This window comes from Cebus imitator, unplaced genomic scaffold, assembly GCF_001604975.1.
Source record: "Cebus imitator isolate Cc_AM_T3 unplaced genomic scaffold, Cebus_imitator-1.0 Scaffold783, whole genome shotgun sequence".
Classification (NCBI taxonomy): domain Eukaryota; kingdom Metazoa; phylum Chordata; class Mammalia; order Primates; family Cebidae; genus Cebus; species Cebus imitator.
The window spans coordinates 56,493-83,442 of NW_016108098.1; the positions used below are offsets into that span (position 1 = coordinate 56,493).

The 26,950-nt window shown below is 35.3% G+C and overlaps 1 protein-coding gene across 13 annotated transcripts in view; it reads right to left on the reverse strand.

The window, feature by feature from the left end:
• Nucleotides 1-26,950, reverse strand: part of LOC108297236 (transcriptional regulator ATRX) — a 224,578-nt gene that overhangs the window by 41,814 nt on the left and 155,814 nt on the right. For all 13 annotated transcript variants that reach the window (XM_017519955.2, XM_017519956.2, XM_017519954.2 and 10 more), the window contains 5 exons: nt 8,667-8,797; nt 7,977-8,065; nt 7,677-7,849; nt 2,070-2,223; nt 878-984 (listed from right to left, as the gene is read on the reverse strand). In XM_017519955.2, coding sequence (XP_017375444.1) covers nt 878-984; nt 2,070-2,223; nt 7,677-7,849; nt 7,977-8,065; nt 8,667-8,797 — 654 coding nt within the window. The remainder of the gene's footprint in view (nt 1-877; nt 985-2,069; nt 2,224-7,676; nt 7,850-7,976; nt 8,066-8,666; nt 8,798-26,950) is intronic.

Genomic DNA, 26,950 nt, shown 5'->3' on the forward strand with positions numbered 1-26,950 from the left:
AAAAAAAAAAAAAAAATGAACAACAAGTGTTGATAAGAATGTGAAGAAACTGAAATGCTTGTACATTGCTAGTAGGACTAAAATAGTACAGGCAGTGTAGGAAACAGTTTGGTGGTGCTGTTTGTTTAAATAAATGAAAGCTTGTATAACAAATGTACACAGCAGCACTATTCACAATGGCTGAATGATGAGAACAACCCTACTATCAAGACCACATATTACATGTTTCCATTTATATGATTGGTCCAGAATATATCAATCTATTAGAAATATAAAGTAGATTAGCGGTTGCTTGTGTGACAGAGTTTTGGGCTGGGTAGGGGAATAGTTAAAGGGTACAGAGTTTTATTTGGTAGTGATAAAAATGTTCAAAAACAGACTATAGTGATGTTTGTACATCTCTGTGAATATATTGAAACTACTGAATTCTACACTTTAAATGGGTGAATTGTACAGGATGTGAATTCTCTCTCAATAAAACTGCTTTAGAAACCAAAAAATTTTAATTTATCCTACAATTGCAACAACAGACTACTGTAACAGGGATTTTTCTTAAGTAAGTAGATATTAGCTGCTCTTGTCATCAAAAAAACTATGTGAGATGATAGGTATGTTCATCTGCTTCACTACAGTAACCATTTTACTATCTATATGTATCCCATAACACCATGTTGTAAACCTCAAAATATATACAACACAGTTTTATTCTGAAAAAAGACTATACATATATATGGATAAGGACAAAGAGACATTGCAAAAAAATGTTGATATGTTAGGGATGTGAGACTCCAGGTAGTTTTGTTTCTTTTGTTAAAATGTTTGTATATGTTTAAATAAGTATTTTAAAAATTACAATATAGAAATATTTGTAGCTCACCTTTATAAATAAGGGGTTTATCTTTATCTTCTGTCTTCTCCCTACTAGCTAATTCAAGAAAATCTTCAATCAAGTCCAGAGATATGAGAGACTGGCTGAAAACAAGGCTAAAAAAAACAGATTAGTGTTCATGGATTAGAAGATTCTTAGTAAAGATATCACTTCTTTCTAAATCAATCTACAATTTTAACACGATTGTAATAAAAATCCCAGCAGGATTTTTTTTGTAGAAATTACAAGGTGATTGTAAAATGTATATGAGAATGCCACACCAGAGGAGGGAAGACAATTCTGAAAAAGAAAACAAAGTTGGAAGCCTGACTCTTCATGATTTCAATACTTACAAAGGTACAGTAACCAAGACAGTGCAGTACTGGTAAAGGGGCAGGCACAGATCAATAGAACAGAAGAGAGTCTAGATAGAGAGCTACATAGTATGTTTAACTGTAGGGCCCAGGCATTCAATGGTAAAAGTAATCCTAGCACTTTGGGAGGCTGAGGCAGGCAGGCTGCTTGAGCTCAAGAGTTCGAGACTAGCCTGGGCAACATGGTGAAACCCTGTCTCTGCTAAAAATACAAAAACTAGCTGGGCATGGTGGTATGCACCTGTATTCCTAGCTACTGGAGAGGCTGAGGTGGGAGGATCACCTGAGCCCGGAGGTCAAGACTGCAGTAAGCCGTGATTGTGCCACCATACTCCTGCCTGGGCAACAGGGCAAGAGCCTGTCTCATGAAGAAATTAAAAGAAAAAAGAAAGAAAGAATAATCAAGCAGGTGAAATAAAATAAAGTCTGAGAGATGTCCACTAGATTTGAGGATTAGAAGGTCACTAGTGACTTTACAGGGGGAAATCTCAGGAAAGCAAGAATAGAAGCCACATAACGTAAGCCGAAAAATGATTTTGAAGATGGAGAAATACAAATATCAACTAAAAGCTCTACCCAAATAAATAAGTTCCAGGTGCAATAGCTAGAAGCAGAAATTATCACTGAAGAAATAACCTGAATATGCAATCAGAACTAGTGGCTTACAAGGAAGACAGTTGCTTGTATTGGCCTAGCACTACAATAACCTAATAAATCACATCTTTAGGCAGGAAGGAAAAATAACAGATTTGTTCAAATACCTTGTTTAAGCAATAAAAAGGTTATCAAAAGGTTCATTTATATAATAAATATAGTAAAGCACTTACACTTTATCTCCAATTTCCTCTGCCATTCGAAGAATTTCAAAGAGAAGTACCATTTTTCCAGAATGCTCTAAAACCTCAGCATCAGCATCTGTAACAAAATCTTTGTACCAGTCTGGAGCTGGGCTGCTTGGATTAGAAGAGGAAGCAGCTTTACCTAAATAAGACAAATGGAACATAAGTAAGTAGGTAAATTAGAAAAGAAACAGAAAGAGAGCAAGAGAGACAGAAAAAGACCTATCCATGGGGAGAATAAGGGCGAAATTGATGGGGACTTGGGAGAGGGGAGAGAAAAAGAGGCAGGCAGGCACACACACACATGCAGCACAGACAGAGACTATCCCAGAGTGAGTTGTAGATAGAGAAAGGGAGAGGAAGGAGATACCAAATAAGAGAACAAGCAAGAGATTGACTCTGAGAGACTGCAAGTTTAAGAGACAAACCCTCAGAGCAGGAGTGGAGCTCAGAAGAGAGACCCAAAGAGATGGGAAACCACCCCCCTCCCACCAGGCCCCAAGAGCTTAAAACCACTCCCAAACATACTCCATGAGACAGCAATCAACAGAGATGGAAAGGCAAAGTTATCAAGAGAGAAAAGACCTTGGGGGTAGAAAACATTTCACTGTGCTACTAGGATCTGGAAACTGCCAACAAGAATTAACCCCAGAATCAGCATATCATATCAAATGATTTTGTTCTTATATATTTTTCCCACAAACTTTGACTATGAAAGGTGGAAGGAGAAAGTAGCACAAAACAATCTAATAAAAGATTTAAACATAGTTTGATTCAAAATAAGAAATATGCAGGCTTACAGCATGTTTATACACTTTCTCAATTGCTTTTTAATGCAAAGTATTTTAAAATATATTTTTGTTACAAAAATTTAAATAAATACCCAGAAAACTATATAAAAGAAACAAATGTGCTTCCACATTCCATCTTCATTAAATTTTAACACTGTTAAAACTTCGGATGCAGCTGAAGCCTAACATGATCCTATATGATCACATTCTCTTTCCTTCCTTCTTTTCCAATAAGTAACTAAACCCCTAAATTATATATTTACCATTTTTATGCATGTTTTTATGTTTTTAACTACATGTGTATCACTAAACTGTACAAATGGCTATACTGTTTGTAAAATCCTACAAATTACTTTTTCACTCAAAGTGAGACTTGCTCATGCTTGTCACGGAGCTCCCGTTCAATCAATCTAACTGTCATGTAGTATTCCACTGCATGAATACACTATCATTTATTAGTTCTCCTCATAGACATCTAGAGTGTTTCTTATTTTTGGCTACTATGAAATAAATGCAATGAATACTCATTGTTGAGTATATTTTTCTTAAATACTGTGTGTATTTTAAGTTTTAAATTTTCTGGCATAAAGTTATGATTAGAAATTTTAAAAATATCATTTTAGACATACTTATAGTCTTTATCAAATACTTCTATTATCAGAAGTTCCTGAGAATGTAATTATGCTAACTTTCCTCAGGTTGACTACTAATACTTTCTGTTGTTAGCTTTTCTTGATGTTATTTCCTTAGGTGTAGCTATAATCTGTGAAATTCCTGGGTAGCCTTGGTTAAGGTCATATATCTCCGGAGTAATTCTACATTTGTTTCTATCAGGTGCTCCAGGTAATCACCAACTCAGAATTACTTATGAAGTTAATATTTCAGCTTAGGATCTTTTAGGCTATATAAGTAATATAAATTCAAACCATAAAGTATGTGAGGTAAAGGCCATGATCATAAATTCAATAAAACTATTATTCCCAACCAAGAGCCCTGGCTGAAATAGATAAGCTTCCTTGTCATCTCCCTGGATTGTCCATGGGGTTGTAAACTTTAAAGGGATTCAGCTTTGAAAAGGGGTCAGAGAACTCTCCAACTTATAGAGGACTTGAAGTCTCGAATCCTGTCCCTGGATAAATGAAAATTAAAGCTGCTAGTCTCAAGACTAGCATCTCCCTAGGATTTCCATAGCATACCTTCTTCAATTTACCATTTAGGCTTATCAGTTCCCTCCTTATGTCTGGGCATATAGTAAGCACTTTATAAATATCTGTTGAGTGAATAAATATGGTATATTAGTACTAATATTATGGCTCTATATCATATACAAGGATTCTGTCACAAAAGTTTATATCTATACAATTAATTACACACATTTTAAAATGCAAATGCTTACAGATGAAGCTTACTCTAAAAATACTTAAGTAATAATAAATCTAGCACTGAAGTAATTTACAGTCATTTAGTGATCACAAACTTGCCTCCTAATAAAACATTTAAAACACAGAAATGGGGATGATGCAAGCTAAACTTACATGATTCATTCAAGATGCTGCTTCTCAGAAAAATGAGAAAGCTACTACATAAGGATTAAAGCAAACAGTAACTCTGTGATGTGAAAATAAAATATGTGGCAACAATCATATTGTAGCTCAATTATAGCTATCTAATTATTTAATATCCATTCGAATTTCAGGTGTAACATTTTTAGCTCCTTAATACTTCCTTCAGATTATGAGACCAATGTGCTGCCTACTGCGCTAAGGAGGCAGACTAGCCCCTTAATACTTCCTAATCAGATTTTCTTCTATTTGCTGTAAGAAAGTGATTTTCTTAAGGTTATATAGTACCAGCTATATATGTCCATACATTATGATATACTCAGTTTTATATGGAGTTAATTATGATGCAAAGAAAAAAACAAATTTTTATTATCTATTGGTTCTGGAGAATGCTTCTAAAATGCTATACATGTATGTAAGCTGCAAAAATATATTTTAAAAAACCATATACAAATGATTTATATTTGACTGCACACAACTAAAATGAAATAAAAATCCTAGACAAGTGGTCAAAATTTGTCTTTTGGAACCGATGGCCTTCCCTGTGTTGTTTCTGGCTCATGACGTGTAGCCTCCTACATTCTGCCCCCAGTGCTTTCCAAACCATTCAATTATGGCATACATAAAAAATGGTAATGCTCATATAGTAAACCAGGAAAAACAGAAGAGACTACTCATTTATGGAGGCAACCCAGCTGCTTCAGATTCTAACTGTACTTCCATGTGATAAAAGAATCAATATCTCAGCACACTTAAAAAAAATTCTCAGTATATTTTTATGTAACCCATTTATAGCACAGGATGATGCACACTGACTGGTCTGCTCCTCTTCCCCTTTTAGCTATAAGTTATGAGAAAAAATTCAACAAGAATATTCTAAGAAAATAATTTCCAGGAACATGTAAACTTTACATATTTTTAATCATGAAATAAGAGACTGAGGAATTTATGTGGAAAAGGCAAATTGCGGCAGCAGGGAAGGATATACAGGAGCTTGTCATTGCCTTAAATAACACTACAATAATTTATTATTCTGATAAAAATATTCTTTATATATATATATCTCTCTGGAAGATGAACAGAAGAAAAGAATGAGAAGAGAAATTTTGTAGTTTAATTTTCACTATCCCCCGATTTCCTAAGGGAAGCCAGAATCTGTGGTTAGACTGCCATCTGTCTATTCCATGGAGGTACTGAAGAGAGAAATGTTCATAAAGAAATTACCAAATTAGAAAGAATTTATAACTAATTTCTCAGAAACAATTGCAACAGAAACAGAAATTGACAACTGGGACTTAATTAAACTAAAGAGCTTCGGCACAGCAAAAAAGAAAAAAAAAAAACTATCAACAGAATAAACAGATAACCTACAGAATGAGAGAAAATACTCACAAACTATGTATCCAACAGTGGTCTAATGTCCAGAAACTATAAGGAACTTAATTCAATAGCAAAAAAAAAAAACAAATAACCCCATTAAAAAGTGGGCAAAAGACATGAACAGCTACTTCTCAAAAGAGAACATACAAGCAGCCAACAAACATGAAAAAATGCTTATCGTCACTAATCACAGGAGAAATGCAAATCCAAACCAAAATGAGATACCAGCTCACACCAGTCAGAATGGCTATTATAAAAAAGTCAAAAAACAGCAGATGCTGGAGAAGCTGCAGAGAAAAGGGAACATTTATGTTGGTGGAGTTGTAAATTAGCTCACCATCTATAGAAGGCAGTTTAGAAATTTCTCAAAGAACTTAAAGCAGAACTGCAATTTGACCCGGCAATCTCATTATAAGTATAAAACAAAAGGAAAATAAATCTACCAAAAAGACACATACACTCATATATTTATTACAGCACTATTCACAACAGCAAAAACATGGAGTCAACCCAGGTGCCCACCCACAGTGGACTGGATAAAGAAAATGTGGCACATAGAAACCATGGAATATACACAGCCACAAAAAGAACAAAATCATGTCCTTTGCAGCAACATGGATACAGCTGGAGGCCATTATATACTGAGCAAATTAACACAGAAACAGAAAACCAAATACTCCATGTTCTTACATATAAGTAAGCCAAACACTGGGTACAGGTGCATATAAAGATGAGAACGACAGAAATGGATGACTACTAGAGTGGGGAGAGAGAAAAGGGGCAAAGACTGAAAAACTAACTATTGAGTATTATGTTCAGTACCTGGGGAATGGGATCAATCATACCCCAAAGCGGAGCATCATTCAATATACTCATGTTAACCAACTGGCTAATGTATCCCCGAATATAAAAGTTGAAGTTATAAAAATAAAACTAAAATAATTAATCACCAAATAGTTCGTTGTAGACCTGAGACCAGCCAAGTTTATTTGATCACTAACCTAGTTGGCCGCAACAACTCTTTTCTCTTCACAGACAGTTAACTGCTTTGCTCCACAACTCCTAAATGCCAAATATTTAGAGCCATTACCTTGTTCTCTCTTCATATTACCTGCTATTTCAAATAGGCAGATATTTGGTCACAGCTTTTAAACTCCTAAACATACAGGCTGCACTAGGAGGACACGGTGTCTCGACACTAATCCTTCAACATATATACAGGGCAAAGACAACTTAAACCACTGCAGAGTTCAATCTAAGACTTCACTTTCATGCACAAGAGAGACAGAAAGAAAACAAAAGAGGTGACACCAACTGTACATAATACAGAGCAAACCTAAAGTAAATAATTACAGATTATGAAGAATCACAAAAGTATTAAAACGTTTTACTGTATAATACTGACTAAAAGTTAACTACAATCACAATTATCTGAAATATTTCTATTTATTCCCATATAGTTAAGTGAAACTATTATGATGGCTTTGAGATTAGACATATCTAGGTCTGAATTCCAGCTCTCCCACTCATTTTTTAAACTATCAACTACAAAGCAAGGCTGCTCAAGAATTCAGTTAGCTAACATATGTAGTGAAAATAATAGGGTTTAGGTATATTCGAGTAAATAAACATTGGTTTTTCTTTTTACCTTTCCTCCCAAATACCAGAGAATTCACAGTGGCTTGCTTATAATTAAAGATTCATCAGATATTTACTGTACTTCTGAGTATTTGATTAGACTCATCAATTAAGGAAAGAAATTCCTTTGAGTAAAGTCAGGATAAGTGACTGAAAAAAGCACTAATGACATGACATTTTCCAAATCACTGTTCCATGATAAAGGTAACATTCATTAGACTCACTTTCTTCCAGCTTTAAAGAAACAGAAGGATTGTTTCCTGTTTCATCCACATTTCCTTCACCACCTCCCCGAGATCTTGAATTCCAGACCTTAATCACTTCAACATCATTGTCACTGCCACTTCCACTTGAGCTACTATCTTTTTTCCCCTTTTTCCCCTTTGTTTTCTTCTTCCTAAAAAAAGTAACAAATTCAGATTGTTAGATAAACACAGGAAAGATATAAATGCCAATAAGAGGACAACCAGCAAGTAGGGGTTTTAACTTTGTCAATACAGGACACAAAAAAGTGTTCAATTTACTTTGTATAATCATCGGAGCTCAAACTCATGGAGGTTTCATCAGAATCTGAGGCTATAAATTCATCCATACTGTCTTCATCAAAATAACCCTAGGGAAAAAAAATAACCACTATTTTAATAGTATATTTTAACTTATATTGGAAAATAATGATGTTCATTTAAGAATAAGTAAATTGGTATAAGCTAAGGAGGGACTTAGGAACTATCATAGATTAGAGGAGACGAAGACAGGACAGATATGATTACTAAATGCAATGAAAGGTCGTAGATTGGATCATGGAAAAGAAAAAAGAGTTAGCTAAGTAAAAGTAAAGTCTGCCATTTATTTAACAGTATTCTACCAAAGTTAGTTTCTTAGTTTTGATAACTTTATTATAGTTATGCAACATGTTGATATTAGAAGAAACTGGGTCAAAGGTATAGGGGAATTCTCAGAAGTATTTTTGCAACTTTTCTATAAGTATAAAATTATTTCAAAATAAAAAGTTTTTTAAAATGGGCTTAATAAAACAACATTTAACACTCCTTCTATAACCATAATACATGCAAGACATATAGAAGTTAGAAATAAGACATAAAATAGAACAAAGCAATTGAAAATTTGAATATACAGTAAGTCTGTATGTCACTTTTTCTTCTAAGTTTATTCTGCTTCCAACAGATGCTTTTAAATTAAGTTACCTAACTCACCTTATTTTCTTTGCTAATGTAGTCTAGCTGCAAACACCAAGGATGAGTCCATATTCTACTTAACATCTGAAAATCCTGGAAAAGCTTTGCACCTGCCTTTCCTCTTCCACCTTCACTGTTATTACCCACACCTGATCAAAAGAAATGTGGTTAAAGACACAAAAATTATCTATCAACCAAGTTTTTAGATTAGGAGTTTCAATCTTACTTGTGACATAAACTCCCTTTGGCAGTGTAGAGAAGTTTATAAACCCTCTTTCTTAGCATATCATTTTTGAAACACAAAACAAACAGGATTACAAAAGAAACCCATCATATAGAAATTATCAAAATATTAAAGAACAAATTTATACTATAGAAATATATGCTTTTTAAAGTTAATGCATTAACAAAATATGCACAGGTTTAATAAATACTTAAAATTCTGAAGCACTGATAAACATAAATGATTTTGAGGTAACAGGAACGACATATAAAACTATTTCTGATTTCTATCGGTAACAAAGTCATGGTTATCACTAATACTACTATAGATTGTTGCCTCTATTAATCACTGGGAAAAATCCTGCTGCTTTAGCTAGAGTTTAGGGAAAACTAATATATAATTTTTTTCTTATTCAAGTACATATCATCCCCTAAATTCTACCCATGAACCCTAGATTACAAACTACTGTTATAAATAAACTTCACTCCAAGCAGATAGTTCTGTACCAATTCTCTCCAACTATGCTCACTCAAAAAAATTACTTCCAGGCCAGTGACAGTAGCTCACACCTGTAATCACAGCACTTTGGGAGGCCAAGGCAGGAGGATCACTTGAGGCCAGGAGTTCAAGACAGGCCTGGACAACATAGTGAGGCTCCATCTCTACCAAGAAAAAAAAAAACTAAAAACATTAGTCAGGTATGACGGCACACACCTATCCAAGTACCCTAGATATCCTAGATACTTGGGAGGCTGAATTGGGAGAATCATTTGAGTCCAGGATTTTGAGGTCACAATGAGCTATGATTGCACCACAGCACTCCAGCCTGGGTGACAGAGTAAAACCATGTCTCTTAAAAAAGCTGGGTGCAGTGGCTCATGCCAGTAATCCCAGCACTTTGGGAGGCCAAGGTTGACCTAAGGTTGGGAGTTCGAGACCAGTCTGACCAAGGTGGAGAAACCACATCTCTACTAAAAATACAAAATTACTTGGGCGTGATGGTGCATGCCTGTAATCCCAGCTACTTGGGAGGCAGGAGAATCACTTGACCCAGGAGGTGCAGGTTGTGGTGAACCGAGATCGCACCACTGCACTCCAGCCTGGGCAACATGAGTGAAACTCCGTCTCCAAAAAAAAAAAAAAGATCTTCTAAAAATTAATTATGTTTTTGATGTACAAAATGTAAATATTAGCTTTGCTCTATCCAGAATTTCAACAGAATTATCATTGTCCTATAAAAAATAAAATGAATGCACGTTTCATTAATAAAATTATCAAGGTAAAATGCAAAAGAAAACTGATTAATACAAAAAAAACAGCATTTAAGCAATAACATATTTTCCTACCCAGTTTTAAGCAATGTAAGTTGTTTAAATAATTACCAATAATTAGCAAGTTTTGCCTCCATGAGTGATTGAGAGAAAATTTAGTAGTGATATGAAACACTAATAATGCCTAAAAACCTGCTGCATATTATTTTGCCTGATAGAAGTATTTCTATTGTGTAACAGAAATCAGTGCTATGAAAGTGAGGTATCTAATTTCTCGGCATACACAGCTGTTCACAATATTCACTTATAATTTTATTTCTGTAAGGTCAGTAGTGATATTCTTTCATTCCTTACTTTAGGTCATTTTTCTTTCTGGTTTTGTTTTAATTTTTTAAAGACAGAGAGTCTGACACTGTCACCCAGGCTGGAGTGCAGTGGCACAATCACAGCTTACTACAACCTCCAACTCCTGTGGGTTCAAGCCATCTGCCTGTCTCAGACTCCCAAAAAGCTGGTATTAAAGGCACATGCCACCAGGTTTGGTTAACTCTTTTTTTTTTATTGTTTTTTTTGTAGAGACAGGGTCTCGCTTTGTTGACCAGGTTGCTCTCAAACTCCTAGCTTTAAAGGATCATTCTGCCTCGGCCTCCCAAAAGGCTGGGATTATAGGCATGACCCACTGTATTCGGCCCTTATTTTAGCTGTGGCTTTTTCTTCATTAATTTGTAAGTGAAGGAAGGTTTGCCAATTATGTTAATCTTTTCAAAGAACCTACTTTTGGTTTCAATGATTTTCCCCACTGTTTTTCTATTCTTCATGTTTCTTTATTATTTCCTTCCTTCTGCTTGTTTTGGGTTTAATTGCTCTTATTTTACTCTCCTTAAGTAGAAGGTTAGATTATAAATTTGAGATCTTTCTTCTTTTTTAATACAGGCATTTATCACCATACATTTCCCTCTAAGTACTACTTAAGTTATATCCCATATTCTGGTACCATGTTTTTGTTTTCATTAACCTCTAAGCATTTTTTAATTTCCCTTTTGATTTCTTCTTTGATCCGTTATATAGGTGTGTGTTGTTTAATTTACATCTATTTATAAATTTTTTAACTTTCCTTCAGCTAGTGGTTTCTAATTTCATTTGAATGTGGTTAAGGAAAATATTAATTAGAGGAAAGTTCTAATGATAAATGCTAATATCAAAAAAGAAGATCTCAAATAAGGAACCTACCTTTATACCTCTAGGAGGTAGAAAAAGAGTAAGTTAAACCCAAAGCTTGCAAAAGAAAGGAAATAAGGATCAAAACATTAGTAAATAAAAAAAAAAAAAAAAAAAAAAAAAAAAAACCTTAGCCTATTAAGAAAAAAGAAAGAGGACTCAAACAAAATAGACATGAAGACATTACAACCAATGCCTCAGAAATAAAAAAGGATCATAAAGCGCTAGTATGAAAAATTATACACCAAGAATAATAATCTATAGGAAATAAATTCCTACAAACATACAATATATCAGAACTGAATAAAAAAGGAATGGCCTCAACAGAACAATTACAAATAAAAAGACTGAGGCTACTTGGGCTCTTATTTGGTTCCATAAGAACTTCGGGATCATTTTTCTAATTCTATAAAAAAAGACACCGGTATTTTGATAGAGATAGGATTGAACCTGTAGATTCCTTTGGGCAGTATGGTCATTTTAATAATACTAATTCTTTCATTTTTTTGACACTAGACAGAGTTTCGCTTTTGTTGCCCAGGCTGGAGTACAGTGATGTGATCTCAGCTCACCACAACCTCTGCCTCCCAGGTTCAAGCAATTACCCTGCTTCAGCCTCCCGAGTAGCTGGGATTACAGGCACCTGCCACCATGCCGGGATAATTTTTTTTTTTTTTTTTGGATTTTTAGTAGAGACTGGGTTTCACCACGCTGGCCAGGCTCATCTCAAGCTCCTGCCCTCAAGTGATACAACAGCCTCAGCCTCCCAAAGTACTGGGGTTACAGGCATGAGCCACCATGCCTGGCCAATAATATTAATTCCTGAACGAAGCTGAAGGTATCACAATACTTAACTTCAAATTACCTTACAAGGCTACAGTAAACAAAACAGCATGGTACTGGTATAAAAATAGACACAAAGATCAATGGAACAGAATAAAGAACCCAGAAATAGAGACACATACTTACAGTCAACTGACCTTTAACAAAGGCAACAAAACATATACTGGGGAAAGGATACTCTTTTCAATGAATGGTTCTAAGAAAACTGGATTCCCATATGCAGAAGAATGAAACTGGACCATTATCTCTCACCACATACAAACATCAACTCAAGACAGATTAAAGACTTACATGTAAGACCTGAAACAATAAAAATACTAGAAGTAAACCTAAAGAAAATCATTCTGGACACTGGTCTAGGCAAATAATTCATCACTAAGACCCCAAATGCAAAGCAACAAAAACAAAAATAGACAAATGGGACTTAAATAAAAAGCTTCTGTACAGCAAAAAAAAAAAACAATTAACAGAGTGAACAGACAACTGCAGAATGGGAGGAAATGTTTCCAAACTATACATCCAACGGGGGACTGGTATCTAGAATTTACAAGAAACCCAAACAACAACAACAAAACAAAACAAAAATAATTCCATTAAAAAGTGTGCAAAAGACATAGACATTTTTCAAAAGAGGATATAACAAATGGCCAACAAGCAAAACACAGATATAGACCAATGGAACAGAACAGAGGTCTCAGAGGCAACACAACATATCTACAACCATCCGAACTTTGACAAACCAGACAAAAACAAGCAATGGGGAAAGGAGTCCCTGTTTAATAAATGGTGTTAGGAAAACTGGCTAGCCATGTGGTGAAAGCAGAAACTGGATTCCTTCCTGACACCTTACACTAAAATTAACTCCAGATGGATTAAAGACTTATAACACCTAACACCATAAAAACCCTAGAAGAAAATCTAGGCAAAACCACTCAGGACATAGGCGTAGGCAAGGACTTCATGACCAAAACACCAAAAGCATTGGCAACAAAAGCCAAAATAGACAAATGGGACCTAATCAAACTCCACAGCTTCTGCACAGCAAAAGAAACAGTCATTAGAGTGAACCAGCCACCAAAGAATGGGAAAAAATTTTTGCAGTCTACCCATCTGACAAAGGGCTCATATCCAGAATTTACAAAGAACTAAAACAGATTTACAAGAAAAAAACTAACAAGCCCATTCAAAAGTGGGCAAAGGATATGAACATACACTTTACAAAAAAGACATACATGAGGCCAACAAACATATGAAAAAATGCTCATCATCACTGGTCATTAGAGAAACGCAAATCAAAACTACACTGAGATACCATCTCACGCCAGTTCAAATGGCAATCATTAAAAAATCTAGATAGAGACAGCAGATGCTGGAGAGGACGTGGAGAAATAGGAACACTTTTACACTGTTGGTGGGAGTGTAAATTAGTTCAACCATTGTGGAAGACAGTGTGGCGATTCCTCAAAGACCTAGAAATAGGAATTCCATTTGACCCAGCAATCCCATTACTGGGTATATATCCAAAGGATTATAAATCGTTCTACTATAAGGACACATGCACACGAATGTTCATTGTGGCACTGTTTACAATAGCAAAGACCTGGAACCAACCCAAACGCCCATTGATGATAGACTGGACAGGGAAAATGTGGCACATATACACCATGGAATATTATGCAACCATCAAAAACGATGAGTTCGTGTCCTTTTTAGGGACATGGATGAACCTGGAAACCATCATTCTCAGCAAACTGACACAAGAGCAGAAAATCAAACACCACATGTTCTCACTCATAGGTGGGTGTTGAACAATGAGAACACACGGACACAGGGAGGGGAGCACTACACACTGGGGTCTGTTGGGGGGAAAAAGGGGAGGGACAGTGGGGGGTGGGGAGTTGGGGAGAGATACCATGGGGAGAAATGCCAAATATAGGTGAAGGGGAGGAAGGCAGCAAATCACACTGCCATATGTGTACCTATGCAACTATCCTGCATGTTCTTCAAATGTACCCCAAAACCTAAAATGCAATAAAAAAAAAAGGAAAAGAAAAAATTCTCAACATCACTAAACACCAGGAAAATGCCAATGAAAATCACAGTGACATATCTTCCCCACTTAGAATGATTATTCGTAAAAAGTCAAAAAATAACAAATGTTGGCAAAGATGTAGAGAAAAGGGAATATGTTTACACTATTGATGAAAATGTAAATTAGTACAAAAAACAGTATAGCAATTACTCAAAGAACTAAAAATAGTACTAACATTTGATCCAGCACTCCCACTACTAAGTAACTACCAAAAGGAAAAGAAATCACTATTATCAAAAAAGTTTTCTAAAAAGAGACCTGCACTTATGTTTATTGCAACACTATTCACAACAGCAAACCTATGGAATCAACGTAAGTGTACATCAAAATATGAATAAAGAAAATATGTTATCTATATACAGTGGAATACTATTTGGCCATAAAAAAGAATGAAAGCATGTCTTCTGCAGTAACATGGATGGAACTGGAGGCGATTATCTTAAGTGAAAGAATTCAGACACAGAAAGATAAATATTGTCATGTTCTCCCCTATAAGTGGGGCTAAATAATGTGAACAAATGGATGTAGTGTGTGGAATGATAGACAATGGAGACTTGCAAGGGTCGGGGGGGGCGGGGGCAGGAGGCAGGAAGGAAGGAGAAGAGTGAATGAAAACTACTTAATGGGTAGAATGTACATTATTCTGCAGATACACTAAAAGCCCTCATTTCACCTCTGCATAATATATCCATGTAAGGAAATTACACATACACCCCATAAATTTATACAAATAAAACTCACATGGCTCACACCTATAATCCCAGCACTTTGGGAGGCCGGGGCAGATGATCATCTGAGGTCAAAAGTTCAAGAACAGCCTGGCCAACATGATGAAACCCCGTCTCTACTAAAAATACAAAAATTTAGCCAAGCATGGTGGTGGGCACCTGTAATCCCAGCTACTTGGGAGGCTGAGGCAGGAGAACTGCTTGAACCTGGGAGGCAAAGGTTGCAGTGAGCTGAGATCATGCCATTGCACTCCAGCCTGAGCAACAGAGTGATACTCTGTCTCAAGAAAAATAAAAATAAATGAATTAAGAAAAAGAAACAAGTAGTAATTTAAAAAACCTCCCAAGAAAGAAGAGCCCAGAACCAGATAGCTTCAAAATTCAATTCTAACAAACATTCAAAAACAATGAATACCAATTCTTCCAAAAAAGTCTTCCAAAAACAGAATTACAGGAAACACTTCTGAACTTTTTGTGAGGTAAACATTACCCTGATACCAAAGGCAGACAAAGATGCTGTAAGAAAATAAACCGTAGGCCAACATCACTGATGAACATAGATATTAAAACCCTCAATAAAATACTAACTAACCTAATTCAACAACACATCAAAAAGTTTATACACCATGACCAACTGGGATTTATTCCTGAGATGGAAGGTTGTTCTAACATATGCAAAATAACCAACGTGATACATCACATTAACAAAATGAAAGATGAAAACCACATAATCACCTCAATAGATGCAGAAAAAGCATTTGGCAAGGTTCAAAATACCTTCATGATAAAACCTCTCAACCAAGCAGTCATAGAAGAACATTTCCTCAATATAATAAACCCCATTTATATAATCCCACAGGTCATATCACACTCAATGGGGGAAAACTAAGCTTTTCCTCTAAGATCATGAACAAAACAAGGATGCCCACCTGTCATCATTTCTCTTTAACACAGTACTGGAAGTACTAACAAGAGCAATTAGACAAGAAAAACAAATAAAAGGCATCCAAATCAGAAAAAAATAATTAAAATCACCCTTGTTTGCAGAGGACATGATCCTATATATAGAAGTCCCTAAGGACTCCACTAAAAAACTGTTAGAATAAATATACTGAGTAACACTGGAGGCTACAAAATCAACATACAAAACTCAGTTCCATTTCTTTACACAAAAATAATCAGAAAAAGAAATCAAGAAAACAATACCATTTATAGTAGCATGATAAACAAAATGCTTACAAATTAATTTAACCAATGGAATGAAAGATCTGTACACTGAAAACTAAAAAACACTGATGAAAGAAATTGAACACAAATATTCTACATCTGTGTATTAGCAAACCTAATGCTTTTACAATATACATACTACCCAAAGTGACATACAGATTCAACACAATCCCCATCAAAATTGCAAAGAAATTCTCCTTGAAAAAAAGAAAAAAGCAATCCTGAAATTTGTATGGATCCAAAAAACACCCCAAATAGTGAATACAATTTTGACCCAAAAAAAAAAAAAAAATTAAAGTTGGAGGCATTTTCTGGTTTCAAATTACATTACAAAGCAAAGTAATACAAACATTATGGTGGCCAGACACAGTGGATCACGCCTGTAATCCCAGCACTTTGGGAGGCCATGGGTAGATCACTTGAGGTCAGAAGCTGGAGACCAGCCCAGCCAACATGATGAAACCCTGTCTCTATTGAAAATACAAAAATTACCACTCCAGCCTGAGCAACAGGGCAAGACTCTGTCTCAAAATAGTAATAATAGTGCTGGGCGTGGTGGCTCATGCCTATAATCCAAGCACTTTGGAAGGCTGAGGTGGGTGGATCACCTGAGGTTAGGAGTTTCAGACCAGCCTGGCCAACACAGTGAAAACCCATCTCTACTAAAAATACAAAAATTAGCTGGGCATGGTGGTGCATGCCTATAATCCAAGCTACTTGGGAGGCTGAGGCAGAAGAACAGCTTGAGCCTGGGAGGTGGAGGTTGCAACGAGCAGAGATCATGCCATTGCACTCCATCCTGGGCTACAGATCGAGACTCCAAATAACACTGAATACGAATGGACTAAATGCTCCAATCAAAAGACACAGAGTGGCCAAATGGATGTAAAAACAACAGCCATTGGTCTGCTGCCTTCCAAGAAATAAACTTCTATAAAAACACACACAGACTCAACTGAAGGTATGAAAAACAAAATATTCCATGCCAATGGAAACCAAAAAAGAGCCTATAAAAAAGCCACTATACTTAGACAAAATAAATTTCAAGACAAAAATTACAAAAAGAGACAAAGGAGGTCACTATATACTAATAAAGGGGTAAGTTCAGCCAGAGGATGGAAGGATGGATGGATGGATAGACAGATGTATGTATGTATGTATGTATGTATGTATGTGTGTACGTATGTATTTATTGAGTCTCCCTCTGTCACCCAGGCTAGAGTGCAGTGGCCGGATCTTGGCTCACTGCAACCTCTGTTTCCCAGGTTCAAGGGGTTCTCCTGACTCAGCCTCCCAAGTAGCTGGGATTACAGGCGCCTACCTCCATACCCGGCTATTTTTTTTATTTTTAGTAGAGACAGGATTTCACCATGGTTGGCCAGGCTGGTGTCAAACTCCTGACCCAAAGTGATCTGCCCACCTCAGCCTCCCAAAGTGCCAGGATTACAGGCATGAGACACTGTGCCTGGCCAGGATGTAGTAATTTTAAATATATATGCACCCAACACTGGAGCACCCAGATACACAAAGGAAACATTAGAAACGGAGAGATAGACCCCAGTATGCTAATAACTGGAGACTTCAACACCACATTTTCAGTGTTGGACAGATAATCCAGACAGAAAACCAACAAAGAAATATCAGACTTAATCTGCACTACAGACCAAATAAATAATATTTAAAGAATATTTTATTTAGTGGCTACATAATACATACTCTTCTCCCCAGCACATGGATGATTCTCAAAGAGACACCATATGTTAAGCTAAAAAAAAAGTATTTAAAAATTCTAATAAATTGAAATCATATCAAGTATCTTCTCTGACCACAATGAAATAAAACTAGAATCAATAACAAAGTTTTGATATTATATGAACAAATGGAAAATAAACAATATGCTCCTGAATAACCAGAGGGTTAGTGAAGAAATTGAAAAAGAAATTAAAAATTTCTTGAAACAAATAATAGCGGAAATACAACATATCAAAAACCTATGTGATACGGTAAAAGCAGTAATCAGAGAGATGTTTATAGCTATAAGTACCCACATCAAAGAAAGTAGAAGAACTTTGAATAAGCGACTTAACAATGCATCTTAAGTAGAAAAGCAAGAGACGTAGAAAATACCAATGAAACAAGCCCTTGGATTTTTGAAAAGATAAAGTCGACAAACCTTTAGCCAGACTAATTATGAAAAGAGAGAGAATACCCAAATAAACGAAATCAGAGATGGAAAAGGAGATACTGCAACTGATACCATAGACATTAAATGACCATTAGAGGCTACTATGACCAACTAACTATATGCCAATAAATTGGAAAACCTAGACGAAATGGACAAATTCCTAGACACATGCAGTCTACCAAGATTGAACCAGGAAAAAATCCAAAACCTGAAGACACCAATAACAAGTAATGAGATCAAAGTCATAATAAAAAGTCTCTCAAGCAAAGAAAACCTAAAGACCCCAATTTACCTACATCATTTTTTCATTTTAGGTTCAGGGGTACACATACAGGTAAATTTACCCCAATTTATGTGCACATATACCCCTGAACCTAAAATGAAAATGTAAAATAAAATAAACATATTATGGCATATAAAGCCCTAACCCCACCCTCCAAAGAAAAAGAAAAAATGAAAAGCCAGGTACCCAATACCTTCACTGTTAAATTTTACCAAACATTCCAAGAAGTAGTAATTCCAATCCTCCTCAAACTATTCTGAAAAATAGAAAAGGAATACTTCCAAATTCTTTCTGAGACTGGTATTACAATGATACCAAAACCAGACAAAGAGACAAAAAAAGAAAACTATAGGCCAATATTCCTGACGAGCATTCATGCAAAAATCCTCAACAAAATACTAGCAAAAAAATTGAACAACACAGTAAAAAGGTCATTCATCATGACCAAGTGGGGTTTATCCTAGGGATGCAAGGATGGTTCAATTTATGGAAATCAGCTGAATGTGGTGGCTCACGCCTGTAAGCCCACCACTTCAGCAGGCGGAGGTGGCAGGATCCCTTGAGCCCAGGAGTTCAAGAGAAGCCCAGGCAATATAAGGAGACCTCATTTCTACCAAAAAAAAAAAAAAAAAAAAAAAAAAAAAAAAAAAAAAAAAAAAAAAAAAAAAAAAAAAAATACACACACACACACACACACACACACACAGAGAGAAATCAATCAATGTGATACATCGTATCAACACAATGAAGGATAAAAACCATATAATCATTTAAATTCATGCTGGAAATATATGTGATACTATTCAACATCCCTTTATGATAAAAAAGCCCTCAAAAAACTGGGTATAGTAGGAACATACTTCGACATAATACAAGCCATATACCACAGACCCACAACTAGTATCATACTGAATGGGAAAAAACTGAAAGTCTTTGCTCTAAGATCTTGAACACAACCAGGATGCCCACTTTCACTACTGTTACTCAACATCATACTGGAAATCCTAGTAAAAGTAATCAAACAAAATAAAAAAAATAAAGCACATACGAATTGGAAAGGAAGAAGTCAAATTATACTTGTTTGCAGGTGACATGACATTATATTTGGGAAAAAACCTAGACTCCACCAAAAAACTATTAGAACTGATCAACAATTTCAGTAAAGTGGCAGGTAACAAAATCAATATACGAAAATCAATTGGCACTTCTATATGCCAACAGTGAACAATATGAAGAAATCAAGAAAGTAATTTCACTTACAATAGCTACAAATAAAATAAAATATTCAGGAATTAATTGAATTAAAGAAGTGAGGCTGGGCACAGTGGCTCATGCCTGTAATCCCAGCACTTTGGGAGACCAAGCCAGGCAGATCACTTGAGGCCAGGAATTCAAGATCAGCCTGGCCAACATGGCAAAACCCTGCCTCTACTAAAAATTCAAAAATTAGTGGACTGTGGTGGTGCACACCTGTAATCCCAGCTACTCCAGAGGCTGAGGGACAAGAATCGCTGAAATCAGGAGGCGCAGGTTGCAATGGGCCAAGATCACACCACTGCACCCCAGCCTAGGTGAGAGAATGAGACTCTGACTCAAAAATAAACAAAATAAGTAAAAGAACTCTGCAATGAAAAATATAAAACACTGATATGAGAAATGGAAGAGGACACCAAAAATGGAAAAACATTCCATGTTCATAGATCAAAATAATCAATATTGTTAAAATGTCCATGCTACACAAAGCAACCTTCAGATTCAAAGCAATCCCTATGATCTCATAAATACCAATGATATTCTTCAAAGAAACTGAAAAAACTACCCTGAAATGTATATGGAACCATGAAAGACCCAGAATAGTGAAAGCTATCCTGAGCGAAAAGAACAAAACGGGAGAATCACGTTACCTAACTTCAAAGTATACTACAGAACTACAGTAATCAAAACAGCATGGTACTAGCATAAAAAGACACATAGGCCAATGAAACAGAATAGTAAACCAAGAAACAAGTTCACACACCTACAGGGACTCATACTTTACATAGATGTCATGAACATGTATTGGGGAAAGGATAGTCTCTTCAATAAGTGGTACTGGGAAAATTGGATATCCATACACAGAAGAATGAATCTGGACACCTATCTATTGCCATACGCAAAAATCATATTCAAATGGATTAAAAACTTAAATCTAAGACCTCAAACTATGAAATTACTAAGAGACACCATTGGTGAAACTCTATAGGACACTGGACTGGGCAAAGACGTCTTGAGTAATACCTCAAAAGCAGAAGCAACCAACTCAAAAACTGGACAAATGGGATCACATCAAGTTAAAAAGCTTCTGCACAACAAAGAATACAATCCAACAAAGTGAAGAGACAACCCACAGGGTGAGAGAAAATATCTGCAAACTACCCATCTGACAAGGGATTAATAACCACAATATATAAAGAGCTGAAACAAGTCAAATGGAAAAAATTCTAACAATCCAATTTAAAAGTGGGCAAAAGATCTGAACAGGCATTTCTCAAAAGAAGACATGCAAATGGCAAACAGGTAAAAGAAAAGGTACTCAACATCATTGGTCATCAGAGAAATGCTAAACAAAACTACAATAAAATATCATCTCACCCCAGTTAGAGTGGTTTTTATCCAAAAGACAGAAAAATGCTGGCAAGAAGGTGGAGAAAAGGGAACTCACATACACTGCTGGTGCAAATGTAAATTAGTACAACCACTATGGAGAAAAGTTTGAAGGTTCCTCAAAAAAGCAAAAATAGAGCTACCATATGATCTAGCAATCCCACAGCTGGGTATAAACGCAAAAGAAAGAAAATCAGTATATTGAAGAGATATTGGGACTCCTGTGTTTGTTGCAGCACTGTTTACAACAGCCAAGATTTGGAAACAACCTAATATACATCAAGAGATGAATGAATAAAGAAAATGTGGTACATGTACACAATGGAGTACTATGCAGGCATAAAAGAGAATGAGATCCTGTCACTTGAAACAACATGGATGGAAATGCAGGTCATTATGTTAAGTGAAATAAGCCAGGTATAGGAGGACAAATTTCACATATTCTCACTTATTTTGGGAGCTAATTTTTTTTTTTTTTTTTTTTTTTGAGGTAGCTCTGTCACAAAGGCTGGAATGCAGTGGCACCATCACAACTCACTGCAACCTGCCTCCCAGGTTCAAGCAATTCTCCTGCCTCAGCCTCCTGAGTAGCCAGGATTACAGGCACATGCCACCATGCCTTTTATATTTCTTTTTATAGACAGGGTTTCACCATGCTGGCTAGGCTGGTCTCAAACTCCTGACCTCAAGTTATCCATCCACCTTGGCCTTCCAAAGTGCTGGGATTATAGGCATGAGCCACCATACCCAGCCAGGAGCTAAAATTTACAACAACTGAACTCACAGAGTTCATTATTTCACTTAACAGAACAATGGTTAATAGAAGCTGTGAAGGGTAGTAGGGCACGGGGAAAGGAGGGGTGGTTAATAGGTACAAATATATTGTTAGACAGAATGAATGAGATCTAGTATTTCATAGAACAGGGTGATTACAGGCAACAATAATTTATTGTACGCTTTAAAATAAATGAAATAATATAAATGACTTGTTTGTAACACGTCAAGGATAAATGCTTGAGATGGATACCTCATTTAACCTGATGTGATTATTACACATTGTATGGTTGTATTAAAAAATCTCATGTACCCCAAAAATATACACACCTACTATGTACCCACAAAACTTAAAAAAATAAATTTTGTCTCTATATACTATCATGTCACCTGCAAATTGAAATAGTTCTACCCCTTCCATGACACTGTGGAATACTTTTAGTTAATTTGCTGGTATGACCGTCCTGGCCAGAACCTCTAGAAAATGTTAAATATAAGAGGCAAGAGTAGATACCCTTGCTTTGTTCCTGACCCCAGGAAAAAGCCATTGAGTTTTACATTTCAATTCAATTCCTCTTAATAGCATAAGACACATATCCAAAGAGAAAAACTACTTAACTAAAAGATATGTCAGAACATACTAACTTAATGCAGCAGAGTTAAAGCGATCAGGAATATGGAAGAGATCTTAAGACACATGGTTGACAGAGTACGGAAAGCTGATAAACGTCTTATCCAAAGACAGAGAAAGGGATAGAACAAATTTGAAGAGGTAATTTAATACACGTTATAAACACTGTAACTCTACAAATTTGAAAATATTAGTGTATACACTAAAAAATATTTTGTGGCATTACCTTTTTGATAATTTTGCTATGCATTTTCACACGTATCCTTTATATTTCACAGAAATGGTTCCTATTTCATAATCTTTGCTACATAATATATTCAATATATTCCTAAATAGTAACACATGATATTCCTCGTTACAATATTTAACGTATCTTCTTGCATGGTATTAGATTATGTTGATATACCATAATATAAACTATCCCCAAAAGTTGAGGATTCGAGTTAATTTCCCATTTTTCATTACTATAAAGAATGCCACAACAGGTAGCATTTCACTTTAGGTCACAAGCTAGATAATATAATTCCAGCCATTGAAAAAAATATATATAAATATATATAGCATATAAACACAATGTATACGTATTGCCTGTTCATGCCATTTAAGTGTCACACATACATTTTAAAAACTGGAAAGTAAGATATCAAATATTAATAAGTAGAAGTTCCAACTTCTAGTTTATGAGATTACAGGTAGTTTTTATTGTATTAGTGCCTTTATATATTTCATATATATTTCACAATGAACACACTGCTATTTCTGCACCCAGAAAACTAAGCTTTGAAACAAACCCTGAGATTAACATCCTTTAATATAAAGCTCTGCATACATTTCTGACCATTATCTTTGGAAAAAAGCTTACAACTGAAATTAATTTTGATGCCCCTTCCCAAATTACTATCCAATTTATGTTACCATCAAGAGGGCCCATTTCTCTATATCCTCAACAATACTTGTTATCATTTATCTTTGTCAATTTAATAGTGTCCTAGGTTTAACGGTGATTCTGACAATATAACCACTTTTGGAAATTACTATTGTACATTATTTTCCTGACTTGAACTACACTATTCCAATGTTAGTCATAATATTTTTAAACACTAAATTTAACTTTATAACTTATTGAAATAGCTAGGCGACATCAGGCATGGTGGCTTACACCTGTAATCCCAGCACTTTGGGAGGCTTAGATGGGAGATCACTTGAGCCCAGGAGTGCAAGACCAGCCTGGGCAACATTGCAAGACCCTGTCTCTATTAATAAAATTTAAAAAATAAATATTTAATTAAAGAAATAAAATTTTAAAAAATAGAAGAATTTTGAATGTTCTCACCACAAAGAAATGACAAGTGTTTGAAGTGACAGATATGCTTCTAATTTTATTACAGAATGTATACATGTATCAAAATATCACTCTATGTCCATTAATATATACAATTACTATGTGTCAATTAAAAACAAAATGAAACTTTAAAGTATGTTTCTGATTATGGAAGTTCTACATATATGTATATTTCTTGTATTTTGTAATTTTGTAGAAATAGATATAACAAGTAAAATACAAAAGAATTAATATTTCCACCACTTAGAGAAAACCACCAAAGTTAACATTTCATTGTCATTTCCCCATGTTCCCCTTGTCTAGGTAACACTCATCTCAGGTTTCAGCTCACCCCTTACCAAAGTAACAAATTTAGAGCAATGGTTCTTAAGCTGATGGTCCGTCAAAATCACTTGTAGGGCTCATAAAAATGTAGATGCATGGGCCCCACTCCAGACCTTTTGAATCAATCTCTAAAGAGTGGCACTTGGGTTCATTTTTAGAGACATTTTTAGAGACAAAAGCATATTACTGTGCTCCATTTGAGGGTACTTTTTAAATTCTGGCAAAATATACATTAAAAATTTTACTGTTTTAAATAAGAACACATAGACACAGGGAACATCACACACTGGGGCCTGTCGGGGAGTGGAGGTCAAGGGGAGGGAGATTACTAGGACAAATACCTAATGCATGCAGGACTTGAAACCTAGATGACGGCTTGATAGGTGAAGCAAACCACCATGGCACGTGTATACCTATGTAACAAAGCTGCACATTCTGCACACGTATCCCAGAACTTAACATAAAAATAAAATAAAAAATTTACCACTTTAACCACTTTTTAAGTACACAATTCAGTAGCATTACATATAATCACAATGTTGTACAAACATCATCACTCTCTATTTCTAGAACTTTTTCATCATTCCAAACAGAAACTTTGTACCCATTAACAGTAACTTCCCATTCCCTTCACCCCCCACCATCTCCTAACCACCATTCTACTTTCTGCTCATAGAGTTTGACTACCCTAGGTACCTTTAAACAGAATTATACAGTATTTGTCCTTTTGTGTCTGGTTTCTTTCACTTAGCATTAATGTCTTCACATTTCATCTATGTGGTATCAAGTGTCAGAATTTCCCTCCTTTATAAGGCTCAGTAATATTTCACTGAAGTATGTCCATACCACATTTTGTTTATCCATTCATCCATCAATGGACAATTGGGTTGCTTCCACCTTTTTCATCATTATGAATGATGAAGCTATAAACATAAGTGTCCAAGTATCTGTTTGAGTTCCTGCTTTTAATTTTTTTTTTTTTTGTATACCTATAAGTGTAACTATTAGATCAAATGGTAATTCTATGTTTAACTTTCTGAGTTACTACCAAAATGTTTTTCCATAGTAGCCATACCATCTGACATTCCTACTAGCAAGGCACAGAGTTCCACTTTCTCCACCTCCTCGCAAGCACTTATTTTCCTTTTTTTTTAAATAATGGCCAGCATAATGGGTACCAAATGGTATCTCACTGTAGTTTTGATTTGCATTCCTTTAAGGAGTAGTTACATGTTGAGCATTTTTCATGTGCTTAATGGCCATTTGTATTATCTTCTTTAGAGAAATGTCTATTCAAATCTTTTGCTTATTTTTGAAACAGATTGTTCCTTGTTGTTGAGTTGTAGGAGTTCTTTGCATAAGTTGACCCTTGTGCACCAAAGGTTTAAACCACATGGGTCCACTTATACAGAGATTTTGTTTCAACCAAATGTTGATTGAAAATATAGTAGTCACAGAATGTAAAACCCATGTTTGGCTTTTCATCTATGCAGGCTCTGCTGGATTTGTGTATTAGCAAATTTTGGTATACTCATGGAGAGCCTAGAACCAATGCCCCACATGTACCAAGGGACAACTACATTCTGCATATGAATCCCTTATCAGATATATGTTTTGCAATATTTTCTCACATTCTATGGGCTATCTTTTCCCGTGTTCTATTTTTTGCACAGTTGTCAAAATAAGACAGTGTGTGGATTTTAAGTTTAAAACCAAATTAATATTTAGTTATTAAAAAATTAAGTATCCACATGCTTATAAAACCTTAAGTGTACTTGCAGAGGCTTACATGTTATTATAAACTTCTGACACCTGACAATAAAAGGCAAACCACAGAATTACACTGAAAAAAGAAAACTAAGAAAAATTAAGAGGATTTTAGGTTTCCTCAATAGTCATTAAACGCCAGTCCCTTAGGACTTTCAATCTGCAAATATTAAACATATTATAAATTATCACTAATAAAACTAACATGAAACTCCTGCTAATGTTAAAAGCAAAATTTGTGTAAACGTCTTAAAAGCAAGCACAGTCTAAAAAAGCCTAATTAGAAACAAAAAAATTCTGGAATATTTAACAGATACCAAACATTTTAAATGCAAGTAGGATAGACAGCTGACATTTCAAGAGAAATACTGTGAAGATCTGTAGTGAGGGTCAAGACAGAGTAGCCATTAATATATCCCATTTGGCCTTTTATGAATGTTTTTCAAAGGGGCTATTTAACTCAGCATTCTACTCTACAGGTAATATTGCATTTGGTTAGGGGAAAACCCCACACCCTAAAACTGAAAGATTCATGGCACCAGATAGTAATTTAACAATCATATCTTTTCGATTTTAGCTATGGCAGTTAGTGCTTTAAATATTTACTCCTATCAATGATAGTCACAAAGAATAAAGCAAAGCCCTCTAAATTCTTAAATAACTGCACTGCTCTCAAAAAAAGGTTTTTAAATTTTTAAATATTGATACATAATATTCATACATATTTTGAGGGTACATGTTATATTTTGTT